Below are 20,258 nucleotides of genomic sequence, written 5' to 3' on the forward strand. Positions count from 1 at the left end.
GTCAGAATAAAAGCCTCATCAGAACCCCAAAAAATGTGTCAAACAAATAAAAGAGCACTAATTTATACAACTAAATCAATATTTTGTTTGCAAATCAAATGTTTTATGAAATATTGTTTTTTTTTAATCTGTCAGACTTTTATTTTTTGTCCCAAAACAAGTAAATCTGTTAACAGCTGACGTTAAAATCTTTCTTTATTTAAATAAAATTCAGCTTCACACACGGGATCTGTTCTGTCTGTGTGGTTGAGGCACAAGCTGTCAGACAGGCACTTATTTTTATTATTACAGAACGAGAACAAATAAAATCAATAAAACCTGGCACTGAAACAGCATTGAATCATGTTTATCAAACAAACTTTGTATAAATTGTGATAAAAAGTTAAAAGCTTTGCTGCAATGAGAGACTGAACCGTAAAAACCGAAGAGCGGTTCATTTAAAACTCAGGAGAGGCAGGAATCAAGGTGCTCGTTTATCTGTGAGTCCTGGACTTTAGTTTGGCACACGGGGCAGCTGACCATCCGAGTGGAGGAGGAGGAGGAGGAAGAGGAGGAAGAGGAGGCACTGTGCAGGCCGGCAGAGGACTGAAGTGATGATGAGGAGCAGGAAGTGGCAGCTGATTGGGTCCTTCCTGACTCCCTCGATGCTGCTGAGCTACTGCTTAGTGTTTTCTGGAAGAAATCAAAGATGGAGGACGAGCTGCTGCGGTCGTCCCACGGCGGACCTCGACCTGCAGCCCCGGGCGTAACGACAACTCCAGAATCACTGAAACGTGTGGACTGAGTCGATTTAGAGGCGCCGTCTTGGGACGCTGCTGAATGCTTCGTCTCAGACCTAATGGACGGAGGCGTCTCGTGGTTGTTTTCCTGTTTGGTAAAAACGAAGGAAGAGGACTTCAACGATGGCAGCGTGTCTCTTTTAGTTTCCTGAGGTGCTGACTTCTTGAGGTTTGTGTTGTTGAAAAGTTCCTGGATGGACCTCTGTTTGAGTTTCTCTGCTCCCTGGCCTCCAGCGCCGCTCTGACGTTTAGGAATCTTAACAGGCGAGCCACCGACGTTTACAAAAACCCTCGTGTTTCCGACAGACTTCTTCACAGCTGGCTTTCCACCCGCGGAGGTGAACGGGCCCCCGGGTTTGGTTCGGTCAGACAAGTCAGAACAAACAGGAGAGGTGAGGTTTCCGAACGGAGACGCAGGCGTAGAAGGCTTTTTAGGAGAGGAGACGGCTTTGAATGAAGGTTCTGATTGAGATGTGGAGGAAGAGGAGGGGGTCTGGGGCTTCCCTCCCAGGAGGAAACCTTTCCCACTAAAAGGGATGATGTTCCTTATATCCTGGAACCCAGAACCTGAGCAGAAAGACATTAATATTTGACTATCATTATCTAGTGAAACTGAATTATCTTAAAAAAAGGCAGAAAATGTTACCTTTACTTGTATTAGAAGGCCTGCCCTTCTTCTCTGATGGTTTTCCATCCTTCTTGTTTTTTTTGCCATATCCTTCAGGCTCTTTGATCTTTGTGTACGTCCCGCCGCACGTCCTCTGATGATCCTCCCACCAGGGGTCCAGAGAGGACGGAGCCCGGTTCATGGCCCTCTTCACATAGCCGAAGTACGGCCGGCGGCTCTGGCAGGGCCCGTTACAGCGCCACCAGTGCTGCCGGTAGACGTCGACCTCGTCATGGAAGCTGTGGTAGACCTGAGGAAGGACGAAATGAAGAGGAAGTTTCAGATCGCTCCTGTGAAGGTGTTCAACTGATAAGAGAAAACAAGAGACACCCACAGTGATTTTAGTCCCGCTGGCGTTGTTGATCCTGTTCATGTGTTTGCAGAACTCGGGGCCGTGGCCGTCTCTGTCTCGGTTGTTCTGGGTCACGAACAGGAGCGCGTGAATCATTTCATGAAGGAGAGTCTGTGAAAAAACAACGAACAAAACAATCTGACTGAGCATTTCAGGCTGAAACAAAAAGGTAAATAATTTAACTAATGGCTAGAAAAGAAATAGATATCTCTAAGAATATCATTAAAGTGCATTAAACGTATTCTGAGTGTAACTAACATGTGCACACACACACACACACACACACACATTACTGTCAGCCTTTGCCTTTCGGTGGTGGGTTATAAATAATTATTAGCGGTGCATTTCATAAAATCTCACCTGAAAGATCAACACTAATGTAAACTGATCCCTCTCACCTCCACCAGGTCTTTCCTGGGTCGTAGTTTCAGCAGAGGCTCACTGAGCCGGATTGAACAGAGTCCACCTCGGCCTTCATAAGAACACACACCAGCACACCTATAAGAAGAAAAAACACACAATAAATAAGAAGGAGGCACCACTTATGTATCCTATACATCATTAGTTAAAATATATACTGTATTACTATCATGGCAACACTGTCAGAAAACAGTAATTATAAATGTGTGCGGAGAAATGCTGTTTATTTATGTACATAATGAAAGAATTTTTGGACTTCTGTGATTTTAGGAGCCACACATTTCAAAACAATATCTGACTCACAGAGTCATCCTGGGGCTCCACTTCACCTCCACCCCGCTCAGTTTCCCCCAGAAGAACATGTCGTTGAACTGCAGGAACATGGTCCTCACATCTGGGTTTGGGTCCAGCGTCTCCCAGGACTCATCCACGATGCTCAGCGGCCGCTCGGACCGAGGGCTCGGCTTCCACCGGGGGACGACGCCGCTGCCGCCCCCGGCTGCCTCCACCTTCCGCCTCTTACTGCTCTGTCCGAAGCCATCGTCGTCAAAGCCGTCCGACGAAGGCACCGAGGTCTCAAACTCATTATCGAACTGCTCCTGTAGCTGGATGGCAAGCAGGAAATCCGCATCCATGACAGTAGCAAAAGCACAGATGCGCTAGCTAGCTAAGCTAAGCTATACTTAGGTTTCCATGAACACCAGCTAGCTAATATAGATCGTAGGACCGGGAACAAACAGCGGCTATGCCCGGAATATAAAACCAGTCCCTCAGAATAAATCTGAGAACAATCATAGTTTTACAAAGGAGTATGCAGGGTATTTTGCTAACAGCAGAGGTGTCCAAAAACTTACGCTGACAGTTTTTTGTCGAGCGAACTACACTGTAAAAAACACTTCCGGTCTATCTTTCTAAATAAAAGCCGGTTATGATCAAATTTGCGTCGTTGACTTTGCTGTTTTCCCTAATTTTTCTATTTAATTGTAATTAACAGACGACTAATCCTTGTTTTGTGGCACAATGTCCTGAAAAAAATATAAAATGATGTAGTTTCTTTCTTGCTATCTCTTTGAACTTCCGGTGAAAACTCCTGCGATTCTCAAACTGCACCAAAGACTTCTGGGATATGTAGTCCTAATCATTGAGCACTCAAAGCGTAACCCGGATGTTGTTAAACAGCGTAGTATTTCGACAAATGAAGAAAATATGTACTATATTTTTATTGTAAGGGATATAAAATGAACTTTTTACAGTTTTTGGCATATTATATGTAACTGACTAATTTTTGTTCGGACTGTTTTTGTTAGCCGTCTTTTTTATTTGGTCTCGTGACAACCCGGAAGTACCAGCTGACAGTTTCCTGGGTGTGTAGAAGCGGAAATGAGGGAGCTCTGTCTCTGTTCGTGTTTTTCCTTATTTTATTAACGCTTCGTCTACATAAATAAACCCACACACACGAGCAAAGATGTCGGAGACCGGGAACCGACTCCGGAAACTACTCGAATCGCCGAATTTCGACCCGCAGTCCTACGTCAAGCAGCTGTCACAGCAGTCGGATGGCGACAGGGATCTGCAGGAGCATCGTCAAAAGATTCAGAATCTGGCTGACGAGACGGCCCAGAACCTGAAGAAGAATGTGTATAAGAACTACAGACAGTTCATCGAAACGGCCAAGGAGATCTCCTACCTGGAGAGCGAGATGTACCAGCTGAGCCACATCCTGACCGAGCAGAAGAGCATCATGGAGAGCATCACCCAGGCCTTACTGTCCACGGACAAGGACGAGACCTCCAAAGAGATGCAGGCGGCTTTCCCCAAAGAGACAGAGGAGCTGAAGCAGAGGACTCTCACCTCGCTGCTGGAGAAAGTCGAAGGAGCTGAAAACATCATGGACACCCCAGGGAGGCACCTGGTCTACAATGGAGACCTCGGGGAGTTTGATGTGGACAACATGGCCCACATCCAGAAGGTGCATGGCTTCCTGATGAATGACTGCCTGCTGATTGCCACCTGGCTGCCCAACCGCAAAGGCACGGTGAAGTACAAATACAACGCCCTGTACGATCTGGAGAGTTTTGCAGTGGTGAACGTGAAGGACAACCCCCCCATGAAGGACATGTTCAAGATCCTCATGTTCCCAGACAGTCGCATCTTCCAGGCAGAGAACAGCAAGGTCAAGAAGGAGTGGCTGGAGATCCTGGACGAAACTAAGAAAAACAAAGCCTCCAAGGACAGACACAAGAAGGAGGAGGAGGTTCCTACTTCTCCTGTCCGAGCTGAGGTGTCCACCAACCCGTTCGATATGGACGACGAGCCAGCAGAGGCCGAGGAGAGCGTAAACCTCAGCCTGGAGTGGATCCAGGAGCTGCCAGAGGATCTGGACGTGTGCATCGCCCAAAGGGACTTCGAGGGGGCGGTGGACCTGCTGGACAAGCTCAACGAGTATCTGAAAGGCCAGCCGGCGACCCAGAAGGTGAAGGAGCTGCGGGCGAAGGTGGACGAGCGCGTGCGACAGCTGACGGAGGTGCTGGTGTTTGAGTTGTCTCCGGATCGATCACTTCGTGGGGGACCTAAAGCCACCCGGCGGGCCGTGTCCCAACTCATCAGACTAGGTTTGTTTTATTTCTATCAACAGCACCAAACTCACCAACAAAAATGCTTATTTTCCACAAATCCACCTCTCTTCCTCTTGATTATATCCACACCGCAGATCGGCTCGGCTCAGTGTTTCCACACTTTCACAAAAATCAGATTTTCACTCTTCGTTTACATCATGGATGCTATTAAAGCATGAAACTCAATTAGAGTAAATACCTGGTTTTCAGGCAGACAGATCAGAATTTATTTATCTCCCGCCGCCTGAAGGCGAAGGTGTTTGTGTGTCAAAATATTTCATCAATCACTGGACGAATTTTCAACAAAACTCCCAGAAATGAATCATTAAATGTACCTCTACAACTGATTAATGTTCAGAGTCAGTCCAGTTCAAGATGGCCGCCACAGCTAATCAATATTAGCTCTAACTCAATCAGTTTTGCAGATACTGAACTAAAATTTGATGTGGTTGCTGAGAGTCACGAACAACTCGTACTCTTAGTGTGACATCTCAAAATATCCCAAATTATTTTCAAGGCTTGACCCAAACGTCTTCGACTTCGTCCTTTTTCAACATAAGATGATTGTATTCCTGTCAATCATTCTAGGCTTTAAATGTTTACTAAAAATAAGCCACACTCTTAAGAACAATCTACAGCCTTTTTCACATTTAATTCATGTTTAAAATCTGCTGAATAAACACCAGCAGCTCTGGAATCGGTCTGTTTTCTGCTCGTTTCAGGCCAGTCCACCAAAGCCTGCGAGCTCTTCCTGAACAACCGCGCCGCGGCCGTTCACACAGCCATCCGGCAGCTTCGCATCGAAGGAGCCACGCTGCTCTACATCCACAAGCTCTGCAACATCTTCTTCACCAGCTTGCTGGAGACCGCCAAGGAGTTCGAGATGGACTTTGCGGGGAACACGGGCTGCTACTCTGCCTTCGTGGTCTGGTCCCGATCGGCCATGACCATGTTTGTGGACGCCTTCAGCAAACAGGTCAGCGAAGACGCAGAGACACGGATCTAATGGGTGGGATATATGTCCCCAAACTGCATGTTTGTCTGTTTTCCAGGTGTTTGACAGCAAGGAGAGCCTGTCGACGGCAGCCGAGTGCGTTAAAGTGGCTAAGGAGCACTGCCAGCAGCTGACGGAGATCGGTTTGGATCTGACCTTCACTCTGCAGTCGCTGCTGGTCAAAGACATCAAGGCGGCTCTGCAGAGCTACAAGGACATCATCATCGAGGCCACAAAACACCGCAACTCTGAGGAGATGTGGAGGAGGATGAACCTCATGACCCCCGAAGCTTTAACTAAACTTAAGGTAGAGCTCACTTTATTTTTGTTGGTTTGGTTTTTTTCTGCTTCATTTTGCTTTTAGTGCCTCAGTCTGTGTTTGCAGGACTTTCATTTGCAAAAATACGTTCGAGTTGGATTCTTGTCTGGAGTAAAGTCTGACAGGGTGCGAGGGGATGGGATGCAGCTGCAGTGTTCGTCTAGATCATAATTTATTTTTCTTCAGAGTATGTCTCAATCATGACGGACGCTCAGCAAAAATCTGTTCAGGGTTGAAGTTAAGATTCTTTCTTTATGTTTAATTAAAAAGAAAATTAGTAAAATTACAGCAGCAGTTTGGATGGGACACATGTTTACTGTACTTTTTAAATCTCCCAAACTTCTAAGTAATTTACTTGAAATATAAATAAATACTTTATTCATCTCCTGAGGGAAATTATTTATTATCTTAATTTAGATTCAGTACATTTTGTTTTTTTCCTGTTTTATCTACGCTTGTTTAATTAAAAGCTAAGCACGTCACCTGCTGCCTTTCATTAAACTACGATCATTTTAGAATCATAAATGATAAAGTTATGGCTGTTTTAGTCAAGCCTTGAAAGTATTATTATTATTATTATTATTATTAAAGTATTATTATGAAATCTAAAGCCACACGACCTGTTAGCTGTTAGAGTATGTGTTGGAAATGACTCTCAGCTACCACCACACCAGATTTCAGCTCAGTTTCTGTAAAATTCACTAAAGTTTAGCCACTTTTATGTTGGCTAAAGTCAATTAGCTGCAGCAGCCAATCTTTAATTGGGTTGACATTGAAGGATTATTCCCTGAAAGCTTCAATAAAATTCGTCCAGTTTTTCATCGGATATTTTGCTAACAGACAGATAACTCTAATTGACGATTAGTCTCAGCTACTACCACACCAAGTTGACTGAGATCGTGGTGCTGTGGCAGCCATTTTGATTCAGGTCGGCTCCAAAAGGTAATCAGCTGCATACTTACTTTCTGCAAACTTGATTACAGTTTGTCCAGTGGTTCATGAGATATTTTGCTAACAGGCAGATAAACAATCACAGACATGTTTGCCCTTTTTGTTTTTGAAAGTGGGCGATAAAGACTCTTCTTCAAACAAAGTGTCCAAGATCAGCTGTTCGTTTTATTTATTTTCCACAATATTTGAATTGAAACATGATCGATCGGCTGTATTTCCTCAGTGGGAACCGGTAGTTACTTCCTGTCTGTCGTGCAGGATGAGATGCGCAGCTGTGGAATCAGCTTCCAGCAGTACACGGGCGACGACTGCTGGGTGAACCTGAGCTACACCATCGTGGCCTTCACCAAGCAGATGATGAGCTTCCTGGAGGAAGGCCTGAAGCTCTACTTCCCCGAGCTGCACATGGTGCTGCTGGAGAGCCTGAGGGAGATCATCCTGGTGGCCGTGCAGCACGTGGACTACAGCCTCCGCTGCGAGCAGGACCCCGAGAAGAAGGCCTTCGTCCTGCAGAACGCCTCCTTCCTCCACGACACCGTGCTGCCAGTGGTGGAGCGCCGCTTCGAGGAGGGCGTGGGCAAACCAGCCAAGCAGCTGCGAGACCTGAGGAAGAGCACGCGGTCGGTGCGGATCAACCCGGAGAGCACCACATCCTTGGTCTGATCCCGGCAGGAACCTCTGTGGATGTGGATTTCAAGTCCCCGTTCAGAGCTAACCACAACACTAACTACTGGTTGGACAGGAAGTGAATGCATCATGGAAAACCGTCGCAATAACAGAAGAGAAGCAGGTTTATTTCTATCTTATGCACCCAAAATAAACTTATTGATAAAGATCATTTTATTTTAGTTTCAGGCACCATTCTTCTTGCAGTAAACATTCTTCTACATTTGTCCACATCAGTTCTTCATGTTTATAATCTGCCCCGTACATAAAAACAAACAAAAACTTTCTGCCAAATATAATAAATTCATATTTGTTCCCACCTGACCCTGTTTATATTTGATAACACAACTGATTAAAGATGTTTGCTCTGATTTTCACAGGTTTATTCACCAATAAGGCTGACGTTGTTGCTGTTGTTTGAGCATTTTCATTTTCAGGAAACTGAACTGTTATCAGAAACACAAACTAATTAAAACAGATGACTGAAAAAAATCTGTCAAGTTATGGAAGATTTTGTTTGACTGTAACATATAAAAGCTATTAAAAAATCCTTCTGGGCATGTTCAGTCTGTTTTTTATTATTAGAAATACTGGAAAAAACAAAGTATTTAGCTTTTCCTTCATCTTTAGGGGTTATGATTAATATAATAGTTGCATTATTGGTTTCAAGGCATGTTGCTTTTTAAATAAATTGTGATAGAAAAGCTAAAAGTTTATATTTATAGTTTCCTTTGAGGCTGAGAAGATGTTCTGAAAGGATTAATAAATAATTAGTTTGGGTTTGTGTTGTGTTTACTTACCTCTTCCTTGTGAAGAATGCATCTTATTTACAGTTTGGGGCTTTTATTTAAATGTGCATAAATTTTGTTGGTTGCATTCAATACTGTAAATATTCAGAATTAAAGCAGGATTTAAATCATTCTGTAATTTATATAAATATCTTCAACGCGTCAGCTTTTCAGAAATATATTTATGAGTTGTTTATGACTGTAACGAGCAAAAGAGTCAAACTAAATCACCCTAAAATAATCACACGTTCACATTGGGACTTTATTGGGATGAATGACTGAATTACTGCAGATAATTTTATTAATCCTAAACTCCAAGACTTCAAAGAATCAACTTGTTTATTATGTTCTTCACAACTGAGTTTGTTTGTTTAAACATAATAAAAGTTTTGGTATTTTAGCCAACAATAATCAAATAATTGCATTTTATTTCTTTATTTAGTAGATCGTCGCCCTCTTGTGGCCGCTCAGAACCTGGAAACAACAAAACGTTAATCTAATTTATGCATCTCCTGCATCTCCTAGAAACTTAGATTCATGTTTTTTCTTTCACTTTATGTCCTAAAATAACTTTCTGACTGCAGTTTGAAGAGGAATCCACTGAGAGCATCTTTGACTCTCAAATTACAGTAAAATGACAATTAGACTCACGTCTCCAGCTTCCACAAAGAGCTGCCTCGCAGTAAATCGCAGCAGCATATTTATGTTATTTATGAGCTCATGTCCTCAGAATGGACAACGTGAAGAAAATGTGGCAACTTTTATGATCGAAAGAGCAAATTCTGCCCTTTTCTTACTAAATCAAAGCTTAACCAGAGCCTCAAGGCTTACATATACCTCCATATATTTATATATTTGTGGAAAATGAACAATTATTCCATTTTGAAAATAATAAAGCATATAGTTGCGTCCTAATAAATGATGAGAATTAAGATAATTGAAACAGATGTTGGATGAAAATTATCCTGAGGCTAAATCTGGTGCGTTGAATGTTTTTGCCTTTATTTTGTAATTTCACACTGTCCCAATTAAATAATAAAAATAAAAATCAGTCTGGTTTGTTGCAGAGATCTTCATTTGGAACTTCAACTTTTATTTGACTGTTACCAAAGGCAAGCATCTCCTTCTTCATTGTTGTTACCGTAATATTTTTGTAAAACGTTATATTTTGATCACTCATACTGTGATGTGTGCAGAACTGTATTTCTGTTTGTTTTTTCCTTTCAGCAAGTTGCCTGAAATGTGTTATAACTGGTTATGTTTTTAGATTTTAGAGAAAAATCTCACTGAGTGGCAGGAAGTTAGGATTAAAGAAAGGGTCTAACAGGCTAAAATTAGACCGAAAAACTGTTAAACTCGCCTTTCCTGTGTAGTTATGATTGTAAAGATGAATCATTTCCATGTTAGTTTTGTTCGAAGCGATAAGGAGCCGCTGTAGAGGGACCAAAGAGCTGCGTGTGGCCCCAGAGCCGCAGGTTGCAGACCAGGCAGTTGAACTGGGGGTGGGGAGGGAAATCAGCACCATATTTATGGAATGATGTGCACAACTGCTCACCACTGCTCCTTTCACAACAAAGCAGATGTTAAAGGCAGCCAATGAGATGCTAACAGGGCTGATAAATGAATAATCTGTTCCAGAGTGTGAGATTAAAGCAGCTCCCTGAGGGGAGAAAGCACAAAGGTTCCCTGATTGAAACGCCTTCAGATGTTCCCTCATCGCCCCCTGCTCCCGTCCACCTGATGGCTGCAGGATGTGCGTCCAGCGCTGGGGTCCCGTCCCATCCCATCTCAGAGCTGCAGGCAGAACGGATGCAGAGTCTGAGGCGGTCGCAGTAAACGGTCGTGGTCGTTATTGTTCTTGACATAATGATGCCAGCTGACGCCTCTCTGCTCCCTGAACTGGCACCGAGGAGACTCCAGGATAAAACTTTTCCTTTTTTCCAAACTTTTAAGCATGAATTGGTTGACCTGAGGATAAAATCGATGTCTCACTTTGTAGCAGGTTCACTGCTTATTTCTAAAATTCAAAAACATCAGATCATTTATTTGAAAAGTGGCTCACACGTTAAACAGTTCAAGGTTATATTTAGATTAGGCTCTTTCTACATAAATTAATGAGATTATTGATAATAATTAAGACTGCAGGAGATAAAATGCAATGAATTTGTTGTAACATTAAAGCCTTTTCAGTTTATGTCTGTTTGGCTGTATAAATATATTTAAATAACATGTTAAATGTAGAAAAAATACTCTTTTTTTCCAGACTCCTACCTGACACAAACTGAATAAGATTCCCTCTCTATAGACTTACCATTTTGCATTCAACCAGGCTGATTTCTGAGGGCAGCCCAGCTACTAAAAGCTTCACAAATTCTACCCAAAGAACTCCATCCAGTCTTGGTTTCCTGCCTAGTTTTGGCCAGGACAATATTTCTTTTATTATCACCTCATCAAGAGAAAACTAAAGGAGCATTAAAGACCAGAAACCATTTCAATGATTTATACTGCCTTGTATAAAGAGATAAAATGCTACTTGTTTGACTTATTTAATAGTTTATTTGAGCTGAAGAAACTTTCTGGAAACATAAGGACCTGGAGGTTCCTAATTCCCCTTTAAATCAACTCTGAAATTAAAAACAGACACAGTGATGTCACACAATGACAGAAACATTTGTCGTGAAATAGCCTAAATCTTCCAAAAGTCCAAGTGTTTAGTAATACATTTACTTAAATCCTGTGTTTTTATTGACGATGTGTATCTGTAGGTTCTATTTTTGGGGAGTTGGATCAGTATTTTGACTAATAATGAACAAATATGCACATCTTTTCATATGCTATCTATCTATCTATCTATCTATCTATCTATCTATCTATCTATCTATCTATCTATCTATCTATCTATCTATCTATCTATCTATCTATCTATCTATCTATCTATCTATCTATCTATCTATCTATCTATCTATCTATCTATCTATCTATCTATCTATCTATCTATCTTGCCTGTTCCACCAAATGTCGCTTTTTTCCTTTTATATTTATTTTTGTGTAATTGTAGTGTAGGTGTCAAAAAATATATATTTATACATTTAGAGTAATCAATAATCATCTTTGTCAATGGAAATGATAGATCAAGGTAACCTGCAATAATGGTTTAATTGTTCCCTTGTTTAAACTAACTATTATTAATATTTTAAACAAATAGCCTGATAAGGAATTTTTACTGAACTTATCAGTATTTTAACAATGCCTTTGAATAGTTAAAAAAGTCAAAGGGATCTATCTAATTAAAATCTTGGAGTGACGTCATGACGTAAGACGCACCGTTTTCTGAGATGCTAGCCGGCTAGCTAGGCGCTGTTCGTGTCAGCCACGAAAACAGTATAGTAATAAATTACGTAGAAAACTTTGTAACGGCGAAATAAAACACTTTGCTAAAAAAAAAGTAAATCAATCACTAAACGTTTAGGTCTTCACAAATAAGTCAAAGATAAACTTTTTAAAATTGAAACGATCAGTTCCCCTTAAAAACAGATCGCATTTTTTGCTATGCTAGATATAGCGGCTAATGTCAAACGAAAATGAGATCCTCCAACAGCGGTTGGATTTTGACAAACAACTCATCGACCAGTTATTACAGCAAAACTTGAGGTGATTTTCTTTTCTTTTTCTTTTTAAAGAAACCAACATGATGGTTAGTCAGTATTTTATATTTTTTATGAAACTTATTATTTGCCTGTGACAGGATGGGGTCTGGTTAGATACAACGTTAACGTTTTATTGTGTTGTAAATTAAAGTTGTAGCCTTTTAATTCAGTCCTACAAAAGAACATGTTAATTCTGATCATGTGTAGTTTGTGTCGCCCCAAACAAGATAACAACAATTGTAATATGCTTGGTTGTGAGAGCCATATTAGCTAAAACTGCTGAACTATTTAGTTTTTTTAAATGTAGAAATGTGTAGATCCTTATTTATTTGGATTGTATTTTCAGTTGTTTGCTGTAAAGCAAAAAATGTTTGGAAATAATAAAAAAAAAAAACTGATAACAGCTGGAAATAGTCTGATAAGCAGTGCGCTTCAGCTGTTTTAGATAAAATCAATCAACTCTAACCACAACCCCCGCTCCGGTTTGCGCATGCGCAGATCGGTGCCAGGGAGCTGTCCGCGTCAGTCGGTGCTGGACCGTTTTCACTGAAACATCTTCTCCCTCCGGTGCGTCGAGACACACGGCAGCGATGGAGGAAGAGCTGAAATGTCCCGTTTGCGGTTCTTTCTTCAAGGACCCGATCCTGCTGCCATGTTCCCACAGTGTCTGCCTGGCTTGCGCCCGGAACATCACCGTCCAGACGCCGGACGGAGAGACCCCGGTGCAGAGCCGCGCCTCGGGCAGCTCCGACTACGACTACCTGGACATGGACAAGATGAGTCTCTACAGCGAGACGGACAGCGGCTACGGGTCCTACACTCCGTGTCAGCTCAAGTCTCCCAACGGGGTGCGGGGTTTCCCTCCGGTCACCCCGCATCGGAACTGCTCCCTCACCTGTCCGCTGTGCCACCGGAGCGTCTCCTTGGATGAGCGGGGGCTGAGGGGGTTCCCTCGGAACCGGCTGCTGGAGGCCATCGTGGCTCGGTACCAGCAGACCCGCGGCGTCTCCTCTTCCTCCGCCTCCGGGGTGAGGTGTCAGTTGTGCGACCGCAACCCGGTGGTGGCGACGGTGATGTGCGAGCAGTGCGACGTCTACTACTGTCACGCCTGCCAGCAGCGGTGCCACCCGTCCCGCGGTCCGCTCGCCAAGCACCGCCTGGTGCCGCCGCCGAACCCAGCTGCAGGAGGAGGAGGAGGAGGGGCGGCAGGTGGCGGCGGAGGTGGTGCCGGCGGAGGGAGCGGCGGTCAGCCGCCGCCCGTTACCGCCCGGAAACCGGCGACCTGCGTGGACCACGAAGCGGAGAACTTCAGCATGTACTGCTGCAGCTGCAGGGCTCCGGTGTGCGTGAAGTGTCTGGAGGAGGGGAAGCACGCCAAGCACGACGTCAAACCGCTGGGTGTGATGTGGAAGCAGCACAAAGTGAGTGGACCCACACACGCACACTCTCTCTCACACACACACACACACACTACACTACACTAAATGAATCATCTGAAAAAGTGTTTTATCTTTAGGGTTTGAGTCTTTCAGTGAAGGCAGGAAACATACAGCCCTCCTCTATCTAACTGATCCTAGATCAGATAACATCAGTTCCAAGCAGTTGGATTGAAAGTAAATCTGACCTTGAATCAGTGCAAACACTTGTGCTTTGCACACACACCCATTTGGATCAGGAGCCAATCAAGATTTAGTTTGATCACCATTCAGCACTTCCTCACCAAATAAATTTCACTGTGGCACATATTTAAACCTTTTTCTATTTAACGCCTCAGTTTGCCCTTATTGTAGATCCATGTAACTTTCTATATTTGTGTAATAATTAATGATTTTTATCATGTTTCTGTATATCTTATAGCTCAGTTTTTCTCATGTTTGTGGTTCTGCTTTTGGTTTTATTGAGACCATTTCTCGTTGAATGCCTTTGTTTCTTTTGTTTGGTCTTTTTCATGTGTTTCCTTCTCACCTGAGCTCACCTGGCCATTGTTAGCCTGCCTCAGTAAGTCCCAGATTTACAGTTAGATTTGTTTACCTACTGCTCTGTCTTCTGTATTAGTGGATTTACTGCCATAGACGTGGCCTTAGTTTTAGTTTATTTAAGATAATAAAGTGAAGCTGGTTTCCTGTCCTGCTAACTTTGAGGCCACCTCACAGTTTTGTTTAAATAGCCATCTATGTATTCATGTTTTCCGTACTGCTTTGCCTCGTTAGAAGCACAGCATTGAGTTTACTGTATGTGGGTCAAATTATCTGCGTGATTCAATCGGCTCAACCTTTAATAAGATAATTACTGTGGGCATATAAACTGTAAGTGAGGACGAGTCATTGGTTACTGGCCTACATCTGTACAGTAAGTGGTCACATATGATGTGATTGGTGATTACAGTGTTGGAGGAGGAGGTCAGCACTGATTCATGCCTTGGGCTTTGAGGAAGGATGACTAAAATGTTCTGATTTCTGTCCTGGATGCAACAGTGGTTGTATTATATTCAGTACTCCACGTCCAGCTTGATACATGTAGGATTATAATAAAAAAAAATAACATTTTGGACATGCGTCTTGTAGAAAATTAATCTCAAACTGGCTGTTGAGGCAGCTGTGTATTCAAAGGGTTAAACAGATTTTAGAAAAAAGTTTTTTTTTTTTTAAAACAGATATTAGTAAAATTTGTTATATTTATATATGTAGCTGCTCCCCAGCACTAGAATGAATTGCGCGGTCTCGACGGGTGAATTTTCATTGTTTGTTTATTTTCTTTGAGGTGGATCATCATACGTCAGTCATCATAATCACCTCAGACATCATCACCGTGAAAACTAAACAGATACACAAATTAGAATATAAACATAAACTTACAATACACAAACAACGAAATAAAATAAAACGTACCTCGCTGGCTTCACCGGGGAACACCTAAATTTTGGTAGCTTCAAGCACCTTTGACAGTTTGTTTGTTCGCATTATGATTTGCCGGCTTATATAGGTCCTGCCCTCATCAGCTACGGCAGCCCGTGAGGTACAAAACAAACTTTACAAAGTGCAGATACAATTAAAATACAAATCAACGTGGTAATCAAACAAACAAATATCGTTAAACAATCTGCAACATACTTAAATAATTTACAATAAATAATTACAGATTTGCATTTTTAGGGAACTTAATTAAAATGATTCACTATCCATTACAATATATAAAATAACTTCAGATAAAAGTAATACAGAGCACAGATGTGTTTTATTTTGGCTTTAACTTGGTTAAATTTGACTTCAAAACCTTTTGGCTTAGTTATTTTTATTTTGACGTGTAAAATACAAAATGTGTACAAATGTAGTATAAAAAGTTGGTTATATTGTGACATATTAAAGCAGCTTTCTTTCATTCATTCCACTGTCTTTAGGGACAAAAAGATTGGACAAAAACCTGCTGATAACAATTTTTCCTGCCAAACGTGTCCCTCTTCCACTCTGCCTGCCAAAATAAAGGAAAAAATAAATCACTCGCCCATTTCATTAGAGGATGATTAAAGTGATTTATGATCTAATCCATTTTTAAACGACTTTTTGATTAATTTTAACGATGAGTCTACTCCAGGGTTGGGGTCAGTTGTAGTTCAGTTTCTTTAGGCTACAGCTGCCTCGGCTACATTTTATTACTGTTTTTTTTTGTTTGTTTTGAGTTTTAATTGTGTCTTAAGTCAGTTTTTGAGAAAAAGGCCCAATATTTTGCCAAAATAAATCACAGATGTGTTGAAATCTTCAGCCCTGGACTTTCACTAGACACTGAAACCGATTACAGGTCATGTTGTAGTTTATAGTTTCATACAAACTGTTTTATGTTTTCCACACAGGGCAGACTTACTGGCAGGTGGTGTTACATCAATAACTGAATATTAACATGTGGTTGTGATTAGTAAAAGGCTCTCATTGAAGGTTTAATGCAGATTTAACCAATTATAATTTATAACTTCCTGTTAGATGGTAAAAGAAGAAGGTTTTTAGTCCAAAATATCAAAATATACTGATGTGATCAGTTCTTTAGGGCTCTTATGATGTAGTATAAAGTCTGCAAAGGGAAATTATTTTCAGGGTTTGACACACAGATACTCTTTTGTGGATCTTCGGCTGCTATGTGTCTACTAATACCTGTTGTAAACGACCCTTTAAACTTCCTCGGTTTGGAGAAAAAGAGTTTTATTTTTGACTAAACTGTCGAGCTAACGGCTAGTCCAAGATCCAGATACATCGCTGTCGTCTTAAAACAACTAAGATGTCAAAAACCTCAAAGCGAAACTTTACCATCACTGTCAGTTTCGCCTTACGTGTTTATTTACAAAGAATTCTGCGGTTATTTACAAGCGTACACAGCTAGCTGTAGCACTTCCTGCAGGAACATCATAATATTTCTGCTGGAGTTACAGTTTAATTTGAACTTAACAGTGGTGTAATGTTGTATAAATCTTTTTGAGATTGGAGTTGTTTTAAGATCTACTTTGGTCTTATTTCCGCTTACGTTCACCTTAGCCGTTAGCTCGTCAAAATTAAACTCTTTTTCTCCAAACTGAGGTGGTTCAGCAGGCAAGATAATAAATGTTCACAACCTTTCCACTGAAGCCCACTTCCAAAGAGCTGAACTATCCTTTTGAACACGTTATGGATTGCTGTGGGGCAATTAAACCAAAATAATATGAGCCACACGTACAATGTGTCACTTCTGATTTATCTGCCTTTGGCCAAATGAGCTACGAGTCCCTCAGCGTTCCAGTATTTAAGTCTTTCAATTCTGTAATTGCTGTGTTAAATTTGGAAACGATTATGAAAAAAAAGGGCCTCAGGTGTGCGAAGTGAAAGGGTTTTAAGGAAATTAAAAACCTCTAAAGAAACCATTAGGAAGGCTGTTGAGCAAACCCGCGTCTCTGATTTTCGATGAAGGGTTTCGTCATCCTCACGCCCTGATGTTATATGTGTAAATTAAATGCTGCTGCTGCCTGCTTCCTGCTAAGTGGGTCATTGGGACTAAGCTCTTTTATTTATTTTTCCTTTTTTTGTTGAGGTTGTAAGCCTGCAGTTATTTCACCCATCATTTATTCCTAACACATCTCTGCCTCTTCCTCTTCTTTTCTTCTTGTTTTGCCTCATCCCTCCAACTTCTTTTCACGCTAGTCTCCTGTCCATGCCCTCCCCATACCCTTCATTTACCCTTCTTTTCCTTCTTCCATCAGTCCCCCCCCCGTCCCATAAATTGGTTGTGAAAATCCCATTGGAACATTGAAGTGAGAAGGCGGTGATAAGTAATAAGCAGAACCAGAGATATTCACCTCTGAGTTGATTTGGAGTCCTTCTTGTTGAAGGAGATTGATTACTTCTTCTGTGTTGCAGAGCTGAAATGGCTGTTAAGTATCTGAAGCGGTTCTCTCTCTGTTGTATTTTTGATGGATTGCACTGGTTTTCTCCCGTCTGTTTCAGCGGCCTTTATCTTGCTTGATCTCCTTTCCTCATTGCTCTTTTTCCACTGTCTTCAAAGGCAGCAAGCTTCACTTCCTGTGATGAAGAAAGATTATTTTTATCGAGCATGACTGGATGATGGATATTTAGTTAAAGCATTTCTGACCAGATCATAGTTCTTCTGTAAGCAAATTGATGGATTAATTGATTTTGTAATGCCCTGTTTCACGGTCCTCAGAGAAAAACGAGAAAACGAGGGGCAGAGGATAGTGGTTATTGAATAATCTACCAAACATTTATTTGTTTTAAACCATTAATAAGAACCAGCTTTGGGCTGTCAGATCATTTTTCTGCTGGAATCAGATTTTGACTAAAACCAATTTTAAAGCCATTCTTATTAGATAACGAATTATTACCAAACAGAACGATTAAACACTGATTAAAGAAATGGGGAAATCTATTATTTAATTCAGATAATGATCAATAAATCATTACTAAACAATTATCCCTCAGTAAAGCAAATAGTTACAGGTTAAAAGGTTAAAAGTTTAGGAATACCAAAGTAGGATTCATTTAACTTAAACCTGTAATAAATTAAAGTTAATCCCTAATTACATCTTCTACCGAAGCTCATTTGTAACGTAGTTAATGTGTTGGCAGTACCATTTAAGTTAGAATATTTGTTAAAACTAATTTTTAAATGTAAAGGTAAATTTGCAGTACTGTCCAGTTATCTAAAAGAAATTCTGGTTCAAGTTTTACTTTGAGGTTTTATCCCTTTATACACTGGAAACACTGAATATTCTGTTTAATCTGTAACCCAAACACCCGTTATTATGTTTAACCTCGATCGATGGCCTTCTTTGTTTGACAGCGTCAGCGACGGATGACGGGCAGAGATTGTTTTTCCAAAACGCCAGTGGCAGCGGGGTCTGCCGCCTCCGTTTTACTGATTACATCAGCGAAAAAATCAAACAGTTTTAGCAACTTAAACACATGAAATGACAAAAAGAGTTGAAAACACTCATGTGGCTGTTAGTATTTCACAACTTTAAATGTAAAAAAATGATTTATTTAAAATCTGTGTGCAACAATTACATTAATTTATGGTTGAGATGATCTGGGTCTGGATTTATTTGCTATAAGGACTAATTATATCACGTGATTTAACAATCTGATGGGTCTATCTGTGCATTTATTCATTTATGTTCATAGACTGTGTATTTGTGAAGTCTTTGATTGGTTTGTGCGTAGTTTATGTTCTCTCAAGCATCGTGGAAAAACAGTTGGATCATTACTATCCAGCGCTTTACGACCCAGAGGGATTCTTCTCCCACTGACTCATAAACATCGACACACATTCAGTGGGCATGAATATGCAGAAGTGAAGTGGTTGAACTTTCGCTCAGGGAATGCAGAGGAAGATACACTAATCCGGTTTCCTCTGATCAGTTGAGCAGAAAACTCGGTGCGTAGTATTCAAAGCACACACACACAGGATATGTGCATGTGTGAGTGTGTGTGCGTGACCTAACAGAGGCCAGTAAAGAGCACCTCTGGTCCTGCAGTTAAATATTAACAACCAGAAATGCAGAGTTTCTGTTTTTCTGTGTGGATATTTTAGTGGCTGCAGCGTCATTTTTAGATTACAGCGGATTTTAAATGGGTCAGTTGTTAAAATAGATTTTAGCAGCTTTGAGAAATAAATCTTAAGACAAAGAAATAATACTAATACAAAACTTAGCATTAGCATTTTATTTACACCTAAAATTATTTTAGAGGTCACCTGTTTGGTCACTTTAGAAGGTAATAAAACCTCTACAAAGATCATAGTTTGAATCACATCATTCTGAGGGTTTCAGATTTACACCTTAGTCCAGTTTGTGTTTATTATTTACGTCTGTTTGCATTTCATAAGCACTGAAGCTTATTTCTGTTCGGTTTCATGTTCCACAGCTCTAAAATGAAAGATGCAAATTACACATTAAAACATGTTAATCAATCAGGAATTGTATGCTATGACTTTTGGTTGCAGAACGTTGCAGAACGTAGACAAAAAAAAAGTCCCCCATAGACAATAATGGGATTATGGCGAAACAAGTGAAAAAACCCCCACCTTCTTAAGGGGCTCTGTAGTGTGAGGATTTTTCAGAGTAGAAACATCATTTAAATCTTAAACTGGTCCCAGAAAGTTGAATTTTACTAGTCTGAACTGGAATTTAGTTTTCTTTTAGGGTTTCTAGGCAATCACCTTTAAACTGTCCAAAATTTTTAACTAACTATTCTTACTCCCACAACCTTTTGAAATTACACGTCAAAATTTCACGTAGGCTTCCTTAGATTTTAGTTTTGCTTTAACTCGATCTGTTCCCTTCAAATCTGGAAGTGAAGCCTTGTTTTAACTCATCACATCTCCTGCATGAAACACTGCAGAAGCATAAAAACTCTTTATGTGTGACCATCAGTCTTCTGCTCTTAAGATCTGACTTTTACTGTTTGCACAGTGACTGCATGAGGCTTACTTTTCAGTCTGTTTCTGTCTGTCTCTCAGGACCATAATGAGCCACTGGCAGCAGCTTTTGCCTTTCCTTTAATCACATATATATTTACACTTCTTAT

General features: G+C 41.0%; 3 protein-coding genes across 5 annotated transcripts in view; 2 read left to right on the top strand and 1 right to left on the bottom strand.

The window, feature by feature from the left end:
- Window positions 1-177: 177 nt before the first annotated feature.
- LOC108244863 (sprT-like domain-containing protein Spartan) lies at window positions 178-3,225 on the bottom strand. 2 transcript variants are annotated; one of them, XM_017431388.3, is made up of 5 exons: window positions 2,522-3,225; window positions 2,197-2,296; window positions 1,781-1,909; window positions 1,432-1,696; window positions 178-1,346 (listed from the first exon to the last, which is right to left on the bottom strand). In XM_017431388.3, exons 1-5 carry the CDS (start codon window positions 2,851-2,853, stop codon window positions 445-447), a joined length of 1,728 nt encoding a protein of 575 aa, XP_017286877.1. In that variant the 5' UTR covers window positions 2,854-3,225; the 3' UTR covers window positions 178-444. The 2 variants fall into 2 exon arrangements, with proteins under 2 accessions (XP_017286877.1, XP_017286876.1); XM_017431387.3 differs by having other exon boundaries at window positions 1,426-1,696; window positions 2,522-3,220.
- Window positions 3,226-3,570: 345 nt separating this feature from the next.
- exoc8 (exocyst complex component 8) lies at window positions 3,571-8,329 on the top strand. Its single transcript, XM_017431378.3, has 4 exons — window positions 3,571-4,830; window positions 5,556-5,809; window positions 5,886-6,134; window positions 7,356-8,329. The coding sequence occupies exons 1-4, from the start codon at window positions 3,684-3,686 to the stop codon at window positions 7,758-7,760; spliced, it is 2,055 nt and encodes a 684-aa protein (XP_017286867.1). The 5' UTR covers window positions 3,571-3,683; the 3' UTR covers window positions 7,761-8,329.
- A 3,685-nt stretch (window positions 8,330-12,014) lies between these two features.
- LOC108244870 (E3 ubiquitin-protein ligase TRIM9) overlaps window positions 12,015-20,258 on the top strand; it is a 42,675-nt gene continuing 34,431 nt past the window's right edge. The window contains exon 1 of one of the 2 annotated variants that reach the window (XM_037981516.1): window positions 12,015-13,619. In XM_037981516.1, coding sequence (XP_037837444.1) covers window positions 12,789-13,619 — 831 coding nt within the window. In that variant the 5' untranslated portion in view covers window positions 12,015-12,788. The remainder of the gene's footprint in view (window positions 13,620-20,258) is intronic. The other variant, XM_017431396.3, reaches the window with a different exon arrangement.

This window comes from Kryptolebias marmoratus, linkage group LG19 (genome assembly GCF_001649575.2).
Source record: "Kryptolebias marmoratus isolate JLee-2015 linkage group LG19, ASM164957v2, whole genome shotgun sequence".
Lineage (NCBI taxonomy): Eukaryota > Metazoa > Chordata > Actinopteri > Cyprinodontiformes > Rivulidae > Kryptolebias > Kryptolebias marmoratus.

Excerpts from the sequence above, each read along its gene's own strand:
- LOC108244863 (XM_017431387.3), bottom strand. The coding sequence starts at position 2,853 with ATGGATGCGGATTTCCTGCTTGCCATCCAGCTACAGGAGCAGTTCGAT. Across the intron at positions 1,910-2,196 it reads CCAGGAAAGACCTGGTGGAG|ACTCTCCTTCATGAAATGAT; the intron begins GTGAGAGGGATC and ends GTTTTTTCACAG. Across the intron at positions 1,347-1,425 it reads GCCTTCTAATACAAGTAAAG|GTTCTGGGTTCCAGGATATA; the intron begins GTAACATTTTCT and ends CTTTCTGCTCAG.
- exoc8 (XM_017431378.3), top strand. The coding sequence starts at position 3,684 with ATGTCGGAGACCGGGAACCGACTCCGGAAACTACTCGAATCGCCGAAT. Across the intron at positions 4,831-5,555 it reads GTCCCAACTCATCAGACTAG|GCCAGTCCACCAAAGCCTGC; the intron begins GTTTGTTTTATT and ends TGCTCGTTTCAG. Across the intron at positions 5,810-5,885 it reads TGGACGCCTTCAGCAAACAG|GTGTTTGACAGCAAGGAGAG; the intron begins GTCAGCGAAGAC and ends TCTGTTTTCCAG.